Raw genomic sequence first — 17,588 nt, 5'->3', positions numbered from 1 at the left:
CCTCCACCTCTATACCGCTATTACATACCACCAACTAACCCTCCACCTCTATACCGCTATTACATACCACCAACTAACCCTCCACCTCTATACCCCTATTAAACACCACCAACTAACCCTCCACCTCTATACCACTATTAAACACCACCAACTAACCCTCCACCTCTATACCGCTATTAAACACCACCAACTAACCCTCCACCTCTATACCGCTATTACATACCACCAACTAACCCTCCACCTCTATACCACTATTAAACACCACCAACTAACCCTCCACCTCTATACCCCTATTAAACACCACCAACTAACCCTCCACCTCTATACCGCTATTACATACCACCAACTAACCCTCCACTTCTATACCGCTATTAAACACCACCAACTAACCCTCCACCTCTATACCCCTATTAAACACCACCAACTAACCCTCCACCTCTATACCGCTAGTACATACCACCAACTAACCCTCCACCTCTATACCGCTATTACATACCACCAACTAACCCTCCACCTCTATACCGCTATTAAACACCACCAACTAACCCTCCACCTCTATACCCCTGTTAAACACCACCAACTAACCCTCCACCTCTATACCGCTAGTACATACCACCAACTAACCCTCCACCTCTATACCGCTATTAAACACCACCAACTAACCCTCCACCTCTATACCGCTATTAAACACCACCAACTAACCCTCCACCTCTATACCGCTATTACATACCACCAACTAACCCTCCACCTCTATACCCCTGTTAAACACCACCAACTAACCCTCCACCTCTATACCCCTGTTAAACACCACCAACTAACCCTCCACCTCTATACCCATGTTAAACACCACCAACTAACCCTCCACCTCTATACCCCTGTTAAACACCACCAACTAACCCTCCACCTCTATACCCCTGTTAAACACCACCAACTAACCCTCCACTTCTATACCGCTATTAAACACCACCAACTAACCCTCCACTTCTATACCCCTATTAAACACCACCAACTAACCCTCCACCTCTATACCCCTATTAAACACCACCAACTAACCCTCCACCTCTATACCGCTAGTACATACCACCAACTAACCCTCCACCTCTATACCCCTGTTAAACACCACCAACTAACCCTCCACCTCTATACCCCTGTTAAACACCACCAACTAACCCTCCACCTCTATACCGCTATTACATACCACCAACTAACCCTCCACCTCTATACCCCTGTTAAACACCACCAACTAACCCTCCACCTCTATACCGCTATTAAACACCACCAACTAACCCTCCACCTCTATACCCCTGTTAAACACCACCAACTAACCCTCCACCTCTATACCGCTAGTACATACCACCAACTAACCCTCCACCTCTATACCGCTATTACATACCACCAACTAACCCTCCACCTCTATACCCCTATTAAACACCACCAACTAACCCTCCACCTCTATACCACTATTAAACACCACCAACTAACCCTCCACCTCTATACCGCTATTAAACACCACCAACTAACCCTCCACCTCTATACCGCTATTACATACCACCAACTAACCCTCCACCTCTATACCACTATTAAACACCACCAACTAACCCTCCACCTCTATACCGCTAGTACATACCACCAACTAACCCTCCACCTCTATACCCCTGTTAAACACCACCAACTAACCCTCCACCTCTATACCCCTGTTAAACACCACCAACTAACCCTCCACCTCTATACCGCTATTACATACCACCAACTAACCCTCCACCTCTATACCCCTGTTAAACATCACCAACTAACCCTCCACCTCTATACCGCTATTAAACACCACCAACTAACCCTCCACCTCTATACCCCTGTTAAACACCACCAACTAACCCTCCACCTCTATACCGCTAGTACATACCACCAACTAACCCTCCACCTCTATACCGCTATTAAACACCACCAACTAACCCTCCACCTCTATACCGCTATTAAACACCACCAACTAACCCTCCACCTCTATACCGCTATTACATACCACCAACTAACCCTCCACCTCTATACCCCTGTTAAACACCACCAACTAACCCTCCACCTCTATACCCCTGTTAAACACCACCAACTAACCCTCCACCTCTATACCCCTGTTAAACACCACCAACTAACCCTCCACCTCTATACCCCTGTTAAACACCACCAACTAACCCTCCACCTCTATACCGCTATTACATACCACCAACTAACCCTCCACCTCTATACCCCTGTTAAACACCACCAACTAACCCTCCACCTCTATACCGCTATTACATACCACCAACTAACCCTCCACCTCTATACCCCTGTTAAACACCACCAACTAACCCTCCACCTCTATACCGCTATTACATATCACCAACTAACCCTCCACCTCTATACCGCTATTAAACACCACCAACTAACCCTCCACCTCTATACCCCTATTAAACACCACCAACTAACCCTCCACCTCTATACCCCTATTAAACACCACCAACTAACCCTCCACCTCTATACCACTATTAAACACCACCAACTAACCCTCCACCTCTATACCGCTATTAAACACCACCAACTAACCCTCCACCTCTATACCGCTATTACATACCACCAACTAACCCTCCACCTCTATACCACTATTAAACACCACCAACTAACCCTCCACCTCTATACCGCTATTACATACCACCAACTAACCCTCCACCTCTATACCGCTATTAAACACCACCAACTAACCCTCCACCTCTATACCCCTATTAAACACCACCAACTAACCCTCCACCTCTATACCGCTAGTACATACCACCAACTAACCCTCCACCTCTATACCGCTATTACATACCACCAACTAACCCTCCACCTCTATACCGCTATTAAACACCACCAACTAACCCTCCACCTCTATACCCCTATTAAACACCACCAACTAACCCTCCACCTCTATACCGCTATTACATACCACCAACTAACCCTCCACCTCTATACCGCTATTAAACACCACCAACTAACCCTCCACCTCTATACCCCTATTAAACACCACCAACTAACCCTCCACCTCTATACCGCTAGTACATACCACCAACTAACCCTCCACCTCTATACCGCTATTACATACCACCAACTAACCCTCCACCTCTATACCGCTATTAAACACCACCAACTAACCCTCCACCTCTATACCCCTATTAAACACCACCAACTAACCCTCCACCTCTATACCCCTGTTAAACACCACCAACTAACCCTCCACCTCTATACCCCTATTAAACACCACCAACTAACCCTCCACCTCTATACCGCTATTAAAAACCACCAACTAACACTCCACCTCTATACCGCTATTAAACACCACCAACTAACACTCCACCTCTATACCCATGTTAAACACCACCAACTAACCCTCCACCTCTATACCCCTGTTAAACACCACCAACTAACCCTCCACCTCTATACCCCTGTTAAACACCACCAACTAACCCTCCACTTCTATACCGCTATTAAACACCACCAACTAACCCTCCACTTCTATACCCCTATTAAACACCACCAACTAACCCTCCACCTCTATACCCCTGTTAAACACCACCAACTAACCCTCCACCTCTATACCCCTGTTAAACACCACCAACTAACCCTCCACCTCTATACCCCTGTTAAACACCACCAACTAACCCTCCACCTCTATACCCCTGTTAAACACCACCAACTAACCCTCCACCTCTATACCGCTATTACATACCACCAACTAACCCTCCACCTCTATACCCCTGTTAAACACCACCAACTAACCCTCCACCTCTATACCGCTATTACATACCACCAACTAACCCTCCACCTCTATGCCGCTATTACATACCACCAACTAACCCTCCACCTCTATACCCCTATTAAACACCACCAACTAACCCTCCACCTCTATACCGCTATTAAACACCACCAACTAACCCTCCATCCCTATACCCCTATTAAACACCACCAACTAACCCTCCACCTCTATACCGCTATTAAACACCACCAACTAACCCTCCACCTCTATACCGCTATTACATACCACCAACTAACCCTCCACCTCTATACCCCTGTTAAACACCACCAACTAACCCTCCACCTCTATACCGCTATTACATACCACCAACTAACCCTCCACCTCTATGCCGCTATTACATACCACCAACTAACCCTCCACCTCTATACCCCTATTAAACACCACCAACTAACCCTCCACCTCTATACCGCTATTAAACACCACCAACTAACCCTCCATCCCTATACCCCTATTAAACACCACCAACTAACCCTCCACCTCTATACCGCTATTAAACACCACCAACTAACCCTCCACCTCTATACCGCTATTACATACCACCAACTAACCCTCCACCTCTATACCGCTATTACATACCACCAACTAACCCTCCACCTCTATACCGCTATTAAACACCACCAACTAACCCTCCACCTCTATACCGCTATTAAACACCACCAACTAACCCTCCACCTCTATACCCCTGTTAAACACCACCAACTAACCCTCCACCTCTATACCGCTAGTACATACCACCAACTAACCCTCCACCTCTATACCGCTATTACATACCACCAACTAACCCTCCACCTCTATACCGCTATTAAACACCACCAACTAACCCTCCACCTCTATACCGCTATTAAACACCACCAACTAACCCTCCACCTCTATACCGCTATTAAACACCACCAACTAACCCTCCACCTCTATACCCCTGTTAAACACCACCAACTAACCCTCCACCTCTATACCGCTATTACATACCACCAACTAACCCTCCACCTCTATACCCCTGTTAAACACCACCAACTAACCCTCCACCTCTATACCCCTGTTAAACACCACCAACTAACCCTCCACCTCTATACCGCTATTAAACACCACCAACTAACCCTCCACCTCTATACCGCTATTACATATCACCAACTAACCCTCCACCTCTATACCGCTATTAAACACCACCAACTAACACTCCACCTCTATACCGCTATTAAACACCACCAACTAACCCTCCACCTCTATACCGCTATTAAACACCACCAACTAACCCTCCACCTCTATACCACTATTAACCACCAACTAACCCTCCACCTCTATACCGCTATTACATACCACCAACTAACCCTCCACCTCTATACCGCTATTAAACACCACCAACTAACCCTCCACCTCTATACCGCTATTAAACACCACCAACTAACCCTCCACCTCTATACCCCTGTTAAACACCACCAACTAACACTCCACCTCTATACTGCTATTAAACACCACCAACTAACCCTCCACCTCTATACCCCTATTAAACACCACCAACTAACCCTCCACCTCTATACCCCTGTTAAACACCACCAACTAACACTCCACCTCTATACTGCTATTAAACACCACCAACTAACCCTCCACCTCTATACCCCTATTAAACACCACCAACTAACACTCCACCTCTATACTGCTATTAAACACCACCAACTAACCCTCCACCTCTATACCCCTATTAAACACCACCAACTAACCCTCCACCTCTATACCGCTATTACATACCACCAACTAACCCTCCACCTCTATACCGCTATTAAACACCACCAACTAACCCTCCACCTCTATACCCCTATTAAACACCACCAACTAACCCTCCACCTCTATACCGCTAGTACATACCACCAACTAACCCTCCACCTCTATACCGCTATTACATACCACCAACTAACCCTCCACCTCTATACCGCTATTAAACACCACCAACTAACCCTCCACCTCTATACCCCTATTAAACACCACCAACTAACCCTCCACCTCTATACCCCTGTTAAACACCACCAACTAACCCTCCACCTCTATACCCCTATTAAACACCACCAACTAACCCTCCACCTCTATACCGCTATTAAACACCACCAACTAACACTCCACCTCTATACCCATGTTAAACACCACCAACTAACCCTCCACCTCTATACCCCTGTTAAACTCCACCAACTAACCCTCCACCTCTATACCCCTGTTAAACACCACCAACTAACCCTCCACTTCTATACCGCTATTAAACACCACCAACTAACCCTCCACTTCTATACCCCTATTAAACACCACCAACTAACCCTCCACCTCTATACCCCTATTAAACACCACCAACTAACCCTCCACCTCTATACCGCTAGTACATACCACCAACTAACCCTCCACCTCTATACCCCTGTTAAACACCACCAACTAACCCTCCACCTCTATACCGCTATTACATACCACCAACTAACCCTCCACCTCTATACCCCTGTTAAACACCACCAACTAACCCTCCACCTCTATACCGCTATTAAACACCACCAACTAACCCTCCACCTCTATACCCCTGTTAAACACCACCAACTAACCCTCCACCTCTATACCGCTAGTACATACCACCAACTAACCCTCCACCTCTATACCGCTATTAAACACCACCAACTAACCCTCCAACTCTATACCGCTATTAAACACCACCAACTAACCCTCCACCTCTATACCGCTATTACATACCACCAACTAACCCTCCACCTCTATACCCCTGTTAAACACCACCAACTAACCCTCCACCTCTATACCCCTGTTAAACACCACCAACTAACCCTCCACCTCTATACCCCTGTTAAACACCACCAACTAACCCTCCACCTCTATACCCCTGTTAAACACCACCAACTAACCCTCCACCTCTATACCGCTATTACATACCACCAACTAACACTCCACCTCTATACCGCTATTAAACACCACCAACTAACCCTCCACCTCTATACCGCTATTACATACCACCAACTAACCCTCCACCTCTATACCACTATTAAACACCACCAACTAACCCTCCACCTCTATACCCCTATTAAACACCACCAACTAACCCTCCACCTCTATACCGCTATTACATACCACCAACTAACCCTCCACCTCTATACCGCTATTAAACACCACCAACTAACCCTCCACCTCTATACCCCTATTAAACACCACCAACTAACCCTCCACCTCTATACCGCTAGTACATACCACCAACTAACCCTCCACCTCTATACCGCTATTACATACCACCAACTAACCCTCCACCTCTATACCGCTATTAAACACCACCAACTAACCCTCCATCCCTATACCCCTATTAAACACCACCAACTAACCCTCCACCTCTATACCGCTATTAAACACCACCAACTAACCCTCCACCTCTATACCGCTATTACATACCACCAACTAACCCTCCACCTCTATACCGCTATTACATACCACCAACTAACCCTCCACCTCTATACCGCTATTAAACACCACCAACTAACCCTCCACCTCTATACCGCTAGTACATACCACCAACTAACCCTCCACCTCTATACCGCTATTACATACCACCAACTAACCCTCCACCTCTATACCGCTATTAAACACCACCAACTAACCCTCCACCTCTATACCGCTATTAAACACCACCAACTAACCCTCCACCTCTATACCGCTATTAAACACCACCAACTAACCCTCCACCTCTATACCCCTATTAAACACCACAAACTAACCCTCCACCTCTATACCGCTATTACATATCACCAACTAACCCTCCACCTCTATACCGCTATTAAACACCACCAACTAACACTCCACCTCTATACCGCTATTAAACACCACCAACTAACCCTCCACCTCTATACCGCTATTAAACACCACCAACTAACACTCCACCTCTATACCGCTATTAAACACCACCAACTAACCCTCCACCTCTATACCGCTATTAAACACCACCAACTAACCCTCCACCTCTATACCACTATTAACCACCAACTAACCCTCCACCTCTATACCGCTATTACATACCACCAACTAACCCTCCACCTCTATACCGCTATTAAACACCACCAACTAACCCTCCACCTCTATACCGCTATTAAACACCACCAACTAACCCTCCACCTCTATACCCCTGTTAAACACCACCAACTAACACTCCACCTCTATACTGCTATTAAACACCACCAACTAACCCTCCACCTCTATACCCCTATTAAACACCACCAACTAACCCTCCACCTCTATACCCCTGTTAAACACCACCAACTAACACTCCACCTCTATACTGCTATTAAACACCACCAACTAACCCTCCACCTCTATACCCCTATTAAACACCACCAACTATCCCGCCACCTCTATACCCCTGTTAAACACCACCAACTAACACTCCACCTCTATACTGCTATTAAACACCACCAACTAACCCTCCACCTCTATACCCCTATTAAACACCACCAACTAACCCTCCACCTCTATACCGCTATTAAACACCACCAACTAACCCTCCACCTCTATACCGCTATTACATACCACCAACTAACCCTCCACCTCTATACCGCTATTAAACACCACCAACTAACCCTCCACCTCTATACCGCTATTAAACACCACCAACTAACCCTCCACCTCTATACCCCTGTTAAACACCACCAACTAACCCTCCACCTCTATACTGCTATTAAACACCACCAACTAACCCTCCACCTCTATACCGCTATTACATACCACCAACTAACCATCCACCTCTATACCGCTATTAAACACCACCAACTAACCCTCCACCTCTATACCCCTGTTAAACACCACCAACTAACCCTCCACCTCTATACTGCTATTAAACACCACCAACTAACCCTCCACCTCTATACCGCTATTAAACACCACCAACTAACCCTCCACCTCTATACCCCTGTTAAACACCACCAACTAACCCTCCACCTCTATACCCCTGTTAAACACCACCAACTAACCCTCCACCTCTATACTGCTATTAAACACCACCAACTAACACTCCACCTCTATACCGCTATTAAACACCACCAACTAACCCTCCACCTCTATACCCCTATTAAACACCACCAACTAACCCTCCACCTCTATACCGCTAGTACATACCACCAACTAACCCTCCACTTCTATACCCCTATTAAACACCACCAACTAACCCTCCACCTCTATACCGCTAGTACATACCACCAACTAACCCTCCACCTCTATACCCCTATTAAACACCACCAACTAACCCTCCACCTCTATACCGCTAGTACATACCACCAACTAACCCTCCACTTCTATACCCCTATTAAACACCACCAACTAACCCTCCACCTCTATACCGCTAGTACATACCACCAACTAACCCTCCACCTCTATACCCCTATTAAACACCACCAACTAACCCTCCACCTCTATACCCCTGTTAAACACCACCAACTAACCCTCCACCTCTATACCCCTGTTAAACACCACCAACTAACCCTCCACTTCTATACCCCTGTTAAACACCACCAACTAACCCTCCACCTGTAGACCACTATTTAATCAAATAAAAATCACCACCCCATTCCACTACTTTGACCCTAACTGATCCTACACCAGGCCGATGGCGTGAAAGGACGGGACTCTTTCGTTCAACACACCTTGTAACTCTTCTGCAGTAAAACCTTGTACACCCAAGTACTTCTCTGCAACTGCCACCACAACATATATCTTCTATGATTTACGTTCCATTTCTACGGTACAGTTGATAACCATGGTAATGAATGCTCAGGAGCCAACCTTACTGAAGCACAAATTTGTATCACTATGTATCAGCCTAGGCCTACTGCTCACCCTTGACTCATCATCCTCTTCTCTCTTCACTGCCTCAGCATACAACACCTTCTGTTCTACTCTGACCCTGGCAAACTCAATCTATCTCTTGCACCGGGCACTTCTGATCCCCAGCAACATGGGCACCCCCACAATTGACTGTTTTTTCCACAGATACTGCACATTCCTTTGTCCCATGCCCTCATACACACTTATCACATCTTGGAATCTCCCTCCTACACACTGTTGCAACATGACCATAAGCTTGGCATCTGAAACACCTTAGTGGGTTCGGCACAAAAGCTCTCACGGGATAACTGACATATCCTAACATGACTTTATCAGGTAAAAGCTGCTTCAAATCTCAAAAGGACAGACAATGTCTTCTCAGTTTCAACACCGGGTCTGCGTCACACCAAACGGTGGGCGTCACAGACACAGGGATTTTTTTCCTTCAGTTTATCCACCTCAACGCCACCTCGGTAAGGCTCGGACTCGGTCTTCACCACACCTGCCATCACAGGTAATTAATTCTCACTCGGTCAGGTTCAATTTCTGAGCCATCAGAGACAGAAGGATACATTTTGTACTTCAACATCTTCTCCTTCTTCCTCGCTGTCCATAATCACGTCTATCTGTTCACCATGCTCATGCCGTGCCTTCATTCGCTGTACTGCTTTCAGAAAACACACAAAGATGGCCTTTCTTCAATGCCCACCTTAGCCCAATTTACTAGTCTGCCTATCTCTCGCCTCTCCATGCTCACAAAACTTTAGTTCACATGACTCTTGTGCTTCGTTGGCAGAAGGAGGCGAGGACACTCCTCCATTCGCCTACTAATTAATTGACACTCTCCTCGACCACTAGATCACTTGAGTGGTTTCCAGGTCACGAAGGAGAGGGGATGAAGGAGTCAAGGAGAATACTGTCTTTTTCGCAAATGAGAATCTCCCCCAGTCAAATGCACATCAAAGGTACTTTTCAATAATAGAAGGTACCCTTTACATAATATGAATTTACTTTATAGAAAGTTTTGTAAATTTGATTGATACAACAGAAAGGATGTTTATTTAAAAAATAAAAAGTATAGGAGTACTCAAACAGAGTTTAATGCCTATCAAAACATGGGTTTGAGTGGCTAAATTAAGTCAGTGACTTGGAGTGTAACTTTCCAATCTTAAATTGAACATGTAAAATCACCAATAACATGAATTCAAACTGAAATGTACTCCATATAATATACACGTTTGACATTCAGGGTCATTTAAAAAAGGTGCAAATACTCTAGAAAGTATACAAAGGATAATTAAACACAATGGAAATTGGCAGAACACTATATTATGGACCATAATAAAAGTAATATCAAATGCAAACATTTAAAAGAAATAGCATCATAATATGTCCACATTGTACACAAATACAAGTCTTTGAGTACGATAGTGTGGATGTTGTTTGTGTGCAAGTGTTGTATAGGTGTGTTTGCATGTGAGCAAGGAAGTGTGTGCTGTGTATATTAAAAATGTATTATTTTGAAGCTCGGAAGGCACATTCCAGTGAAAGGGATATCTGCAGGCAGGAAAGGTTCAAGGTTGATTGACCTGGCCGATAAAGAGGATTGTACCTGAGGACCAAGGAAACAACAAGTAATTCTACAGAAAATATAAGGAAATGAACATAGTCAACATGTCATATAGGCCCCGTGTGGCTCAGTTGGTAGAGCATGGCGCTTGCAACGCCAGGGTTGTGGGTTCGATTCCCATGGGGGGCCAGTACAAAAAAAAAGTATGAATGTATGTACTTGTAAGTCGCTCTGGATAAGAGCGTCTGCTAAATGACTTAAATGTAAATGTAAATGTCAATAAGAAAGAAAAACAAAGACAGAATATGACCGGAGATCAGAATTTGACCTGACCTGCGTCCCGATGCATGTCATGTCAATTACACAACAACTAGTGATCTTTGCCAAAGAGGATGTCAGTCTTTTGAAGCCATTAGAGTACATTCTAAAAGTAATAGAAAAATGAGAGATTGACAGAGAGACAGCATGCTGTACCTGTTGGGTTGTGCCGAATGAGGAAGAGGAAGGGTCGGTCTATGATGAGCCAAGGTGGAGAAGACCTGGCCATTAAGATGGCAGCTGGAGAAAAATTAGAAATACAAATGAAATCACTTAAGTGTTCAACCTGCCTGATCTCCTCTAATATTCAGAGAGAATATCCACACAGATGCGAAATTCAATTCACACACACTAAACTAAACACAAACAGAAACAAAATGACTAAACCAACAACCACTCACTCGTAACAGCTGCTGCTTTGGTTCCATCCTCATTGATCTCGATCTTGGCCTTCTGTAGAGCTTTAGATATATACACAGGCTCTGTACCTGAGGGAAAAGTTGGATGACAAAATATTAGTGCTGTAAAGTTCCAATGATAAAAACAATGTCCCACTGGGTGGCGCTAAAGGACAACCCAATTAGTATGCACACTAATTCTGATCCATAATTTAAGGAAGCCTGCAGAAGATGTTAGTAGAAAAGAACATCTTATGCTTTATCGCCACTTCACACCGGACAGTTAGTCATGAATCATGGCTATTTGGAGATCTCACTGCAGTAAACAGTCAACAATGCTTTCATATATTAGCTCCAGTCATTGTTGTGTCAAGTCAGACAGACCAATGATTGATACACTGTCATAAAGAAGACATTACAGTTCTGTGTGATGTTTGATTTATGATCCCAGTGCCACTCACTGAGGTGTCTGAAGTCAGCTTTCCCCTCATCAAATATGTTCGTTATCCCCAGGGCTGAGAGGGAGGCTTGCAGGTCCACTTCGGCCTCAGCAGTAAACCTACACACACACACACACACGACGTAATGAGCCTTTCCTTCAACAATTAGTGAAGACTTTTCATACACATAACAAATAGAAAGATTGCACAATGTTGTACCTAGGAGTTAGTCATTTAAGTGTGACATTTGGGTCTTACTTGGGCAGCAGCAGGCGAACCTTTCTATGGTGCAACAGCTTGGTCCAGCTCTGTACAGTGACTGTGCTGATGTGAGGGATGACATCACCTAGGGGCGTGTCCTCCTCCGATGGCAGGGCGATCAGCATGCTTATGCTGTTGCCGTGATACGGTAGTTCGATGACCTTATAATTCAGCCCTTGGGGTGTGCTGGCCAGACCTAGGAGATGAGGGGTCAGTGGTGAGGGGTATCCATACCGTAGGCTAAGAAGTGTTACTGTATTCATGGTCCACCTGAAATTCTGACATTATTCAACACCTTTGAGGATAGTCATCTTGTGAATAAATACTATATCTCTCATCTATAGTGACATTAATATGTTCGTTTTCTAGTCTAGTTTGGCTTTAGTTGCATAGTGAGAAGGATGCCGTTTGTTGGTTCCCAGAACAATCTGTGGTGGGATGTGGCAAGACAGACACCAAAACCACAGTGATACCGATCCAACAACACAAGCATTCATAGACAGGACTATATACAGTCATACTGTGAAACAGCCATAAAACAAGTCATCAAAGCTGAACTCCACATGTCATAAAGCAACAATGTTTCCCATTATACACAAATATCAAAAGTGATTTCATCTGTCATTTATGTCTGAGAAGTATGCTTGCCTAATGTGTTGTTCTGTAACATTTTCTCTGTAAATAGAGGATGAAAATGATTCCCAAGAGCAATGTTTTACTGCAGTAATTTTATTCAAGAGGTTTTCCCAATTTATTCTCAGAAATTAACTAGGCATGTCAGGGAAATAATCCCAGACCGTCCAGAGAGTAGCTATTCTGTGCTAAAACTGTAAGGCATTGATAAATACCCAACTCGACTACTCTTAGGCCGACATGACAAACTCACATCACTTAAATGGCTAAACTACAGTCAAGATGGAATTATGTGGTCTACAGCAGACAGTATATCATTTCACACACAGGTCAGAATATTAGCCCAGTGAGCAGGTCAGAATATTAGCCCAGTGAGCAGGTCAGAATATTAGCCCAGTGAGCAGGTCAGAATATTAGCCCAGTGATATATTAGCCCAGTGAGCAGGTCAGAATATTAGCCCAGTGAGCAGGTCAGAATATTAGCCCAGTGATATATTAGCCCAGTGAGCAGGTCAGAATATTAGCCCAGTGAGCAGGTCAGAATATTAGCCCAGTAAGCAGGTCAGACTATTAGCCCAGTAAGCAGGTCAGACTATTAGCCCAGTAAGCAGGTCAGAATATTAGCCCAGTGAGCAGGTCAGAATATTAGCCCAGTGATATATTAGCCCAGTAAGCAGGTCAGAATATTAGCCCAGTAAGCAGGTCAGAATATTAGCCCAGTGAGCAGGTCAGAATATTAGCCCAGTGATATATTAGCCCAGTAAGCAGGTCCGAATATTAGCCCAGTGAGCAGGTCAGAATATTAGCCCAGTAAGCAGGTCAGAAGGGTTCAGAGTGGTGTCTTAGGTCTCAGAGCAGAACTCACCAATTTTGAAGACCGACAGCTGGGACATCATGGGGATCTTGTATGAATTTCCGTCTCCCGCGTTGAAGGTTCTCATCTTGGTGTTTTCCATCTGGAAGCGGGACTTCCACAGGCCTTTAAAGTAGATGGCGTTGACGGCCACCAGGCGGGTCAGAGCGCCATCCAACATGTCTGCCTTGACCAGAGTGGGGATGTGGCCTGTAAATGAGAACACAACAGTCAGAAAAATGTATCATTCCAACACCAATGACACACTGACCAAAATAAACCTTCAAGTTAGTGACTTCTATTTAATGTAAAATCATCACAATACCTAGTGAAATAATATCTGGTTCTATATGAATGTAGCCTAATTACATACCATTAGAGATCTATGGTCATGTTTTAATTGACTGTCCAACAGTAAGTTTGAATCTAGTTGGAGTCTCACCTTTGGTCTGGTTGTTGACCCAATCATTGATGGTGGCTGCAGCCGCCTGGGTGTCAGTGAAGTCCAAGGTCCGGCTCTCACACTGGAAGTTGGCCCTGTTGGAGGACATGAAAGCCTCCTCCATAGGGAAGCCCTGCTGGGAGAACATAGCGTTGGCGATAGTCACGATGTCCTGGTTGGACTTGGCCGTCAGCATCTTGTGGAGCTTTCTCAACATCTTATAAGGGCCTGGAAAGAAGAATTGGGGAATTTCAATGAGATATGTTGTGATTCTCTGAAAACAGTGTCGTTCCTCAGGGTAGGAGTATGACTGGAAGTAAACAGGTACAGTAGCATACGCTAGCATACCTGTAGACTTCCAGTCATTGCGTTAACACTAGTTAGTATTGGCTCGCGTAACTACCACGCAGAGACATAAAAATGGTATCCATGAGTTTATCGGACGTGGGCAAGTAGAAAAGTGGCTTAATTGCCAGAATCTCACAATATCCCTTTAATGAGAGACACTGGATGAGGCTATGAAAGGACTAGTATTAAGGGAGTCTTACCATTCTTCTTGTAGCGGAGTGCTGTGAGGAGCTGCCTGCGGGTCTCTCCGTGGGCGCCTGGCAGCAGCATGCCCAGGATGGATGCCACGCCGTGGGGGGAGAGCACCACGTTCTCCTGGGGTCTGGAGCGGGCCACCTGCTGGAACACCTGGAGACCCAGGTCGGAGCCCCGTTCGCCATAGGATGGGGTGGAGGGGGCCTGGGAGATCACCTCCCGGTGGCCACCCAGGGTCACCAGCACACACATGCACAGTAATGAGGGGAGGCCCATCTCAGGTCTCACTCACTGATTGACTGACCCACCTGGAAGAGGGGGAGAGAGAGTAATGGAAGTCATTTGCATGTAGGATTATGACTCACTGTAGTTCACCACAATCCAAACAGAGAGCAGTCTAGCATGTCCTTCTTCCTTATGGTTTTGACAGGAGCTACAATGTCCTGTGCCCCTATGGCACTGGCTTCAGTATCACCATTGTCAAGTGAAGTGTTAGTTATGCTGTCTAAACATGACTAATAGACACTGTCAGGCCCCAAGACCTAGTAGTGCACTACTTATCCTGTTATTGGCACCTCATTGCCAGTCTTTCTATAGTTCATATAAAGTCATATAACATTTTTAGGAGACAACATCAGCTCTAGCCTCCTTCCTGTGGAAATACTGGCTTTATGAATTCAGTTATGCAACAGCTTGCAATAAATCCCAGACAGCCATTGTCTCAGTGCACATTGAGAAACAGATGTGGTGGGTTAATTATATTATAAAAAATAGTAAATAATAGTGGCGTAGTGGTCTAAGGCACTACATCTCAGTGCTAGAGGCGTCACTACAGACCCTGGTTTGATTCCTGTATCACAACCGACCGTGATTGAAAATCCTATAGGGCGGTGCACAATTGGCCCAGCGTCGTCCGGGTTAGGGACCTTGCCGGGGTATACTGTCATTGTAAATAAGAATTTGTTCTTAACTGACTTGCCTAATTAAATATAGGTTAAATAAAAATAATTTTAAAATGGTAAAGAGTTTGTCTCTGCACAATGGCCTATAGTATATCAACTAAGTTACCAAGCTAATCATTGGAATTCTCTGATGTTCCTTGGGATCTTTAATCCTCTTCACAGTTACTTTATTCTGAAACTGTTAGTAAAAGAAAAAGTAGGCTATTGACAGATACAGAACAAGATAACCCAACACCAAGCCCAGTGACATGACCAGGAACTATCAACAACACTCAGTCATAGCCTCCTGCAGCAGAGGTATTTAAGGGTGGGGACAACACACCCCTGCCTCTCCTCCACAAGTTAATTAAACTAACTCCAGTTCAGACATGTACAGACTGTAAACTCCTTCAGAGCTCGGTGTGTGTTGGTTAGGAAAATGTAGGCTAAAGCCTGCCCTACTGTAGGCTATTCAAAACAATTGGTTACAAAAATGAAGGACGCCAGTCTGGAAATTTGATTGAAGAAATTAGATGACAAGCAGCCTACTAAATCACCTTGACATTTACTTTGAGAAACACTATCCATGACTGAAACAAACAAAAAACGAAGTATAATTCTGCATTTCAGTTATGGAAATGGGTGTAGGCTTTGCTAACAGTACAGTAACCGTGAAGTCGAGAGAATGATAATATGACCCAAGTGTTGACCAATAATGATCATTGTTTACAAAGTAGCTAATTAGAATACATCAACTTTGAAGAGTCGCACTAGAAGTTGAATACTCGTCCATCCTGGCTGGCAACAATGTAGCCTCACATCACTCATCTCTCTCTAACTATACAAAGAACATAATACGTAGGCTAGCCTGAAACATAGTTACATTGCCATATCCTACATACATGTTTAAAGTGTATACCGCGTCTCCATGTGGAGATAGTAGATCCTTACTTGAATAGTTTGGTTTTAAACGGTCCAAAAACGTTATTTGAGCATACAACGGTTCCGGTTAGTAACTCAATACAAATACAACACCAGCCTCTCGAGTTACCAGAAGAGTGAATAGCAAGGCACAAGGTCTCTTCGATGTTTGTCCCAAGGGTATAGATTCTATCTGACACTTAGATTATAATATGGAGGGCTTTGGTGAGTTGAACTCCGCCCTTCCGACAGTGAAACTCGATTCGGGAAAAAACAACGCAGAAAGTGACAACTTGCAAGTGTTTAATACTACTATTAAATTAGTAGGCTGCTGTCAACAGGAAGTGACAAAGAACATGTCGCGCAACATTGAATAGTCCTTGTTATTTAACAGTTAAAAATAACTGTCTTATAACTGTTAGCCACCATTTGTGATTTAAAATGGTTCATGTATTTCATTTAGCTTTGTGTATGTGATAGGTGGTGGGTGCCCTATTTAAAAAATGTGCTAAATTGCTTTTACTCATTTTTGTTAATGCACACCCAAGGGAGTGGTGTGTTCTCACCCAGCAATGACATGTCAGACAAAGAAGTGTGTTTGTAACATAAA

At 44.6% G+C, this 17,588-nt stretch overlaps 1 protein-coding gene across 3 annotated transcripts; it reads right to left on the bottom strand.

The window, feature by feature from the left end:
* Positions 1-10,700: 10,700 nt before the first annotated feature.
* LOC120028649 (glia-derived nexin-like) lies at positions 10,701-17,311 on the bottom strand. 3 transcript variants are annotated; one of them, XM_038973860.1, is made up of 9 exons: positions 16,960-17,311; positions 15,122-15,424; positions 14,574-14,801; positions 14,144-14,341; positions 12,643-12,841; positions 12,406-12,503; positions 11,948-12,034; positions 11,703-11,786; positions 10,701-11,270 (listed from the first exon to the last, which is right to left on the bottom strand). In XM_038973860.1, the coding sequence occupies exons 2-9, from the start codon at positions 15,390-15,392 to the stop codon at positions 11,233-11,235; spliced, it is 1,203 nt and encodes a 400-aa protein (XP_038829788.1). In that variant the 5' UTR covers positions 15,393-15,424; positions 16,960-17,311; the 3' UTR covers positions 10,701-11,232. The 3 variants fall into 3 exon arrangements, with proteins under 3 accessions (XP_038829788.1, XP_038829787.1, XP_038829789.1); XM_038973859.1 differs by having other exon boundaries at positions 17,009-17,311; XM_038973861.1 differs by having other exon boundaries at positions 17,109-17,311.
* Between the last annotated feature and the right edge of the window lie 277 nt (positions 17,312-17,588).

Source organism: Salvelinus namaycush, chromosome 34 (assembly GCF_016432855.1).
Source record: "Salvelinus namaycush isolate Seneca chromosome 34, SaNama_1.0, whole genome shotgun sequence".
Lineage (NCBI taxonomy): Eukaryota > Metazoa > Chordata > Actinopteri > Salmoniformes > Salmonidae > Salvelinus > Salvelinus namaycush.
Note: the sequence above shows the minus strand (reverse complement) of the source record. Positions and strands in the feature narration are given on the sequence as shown.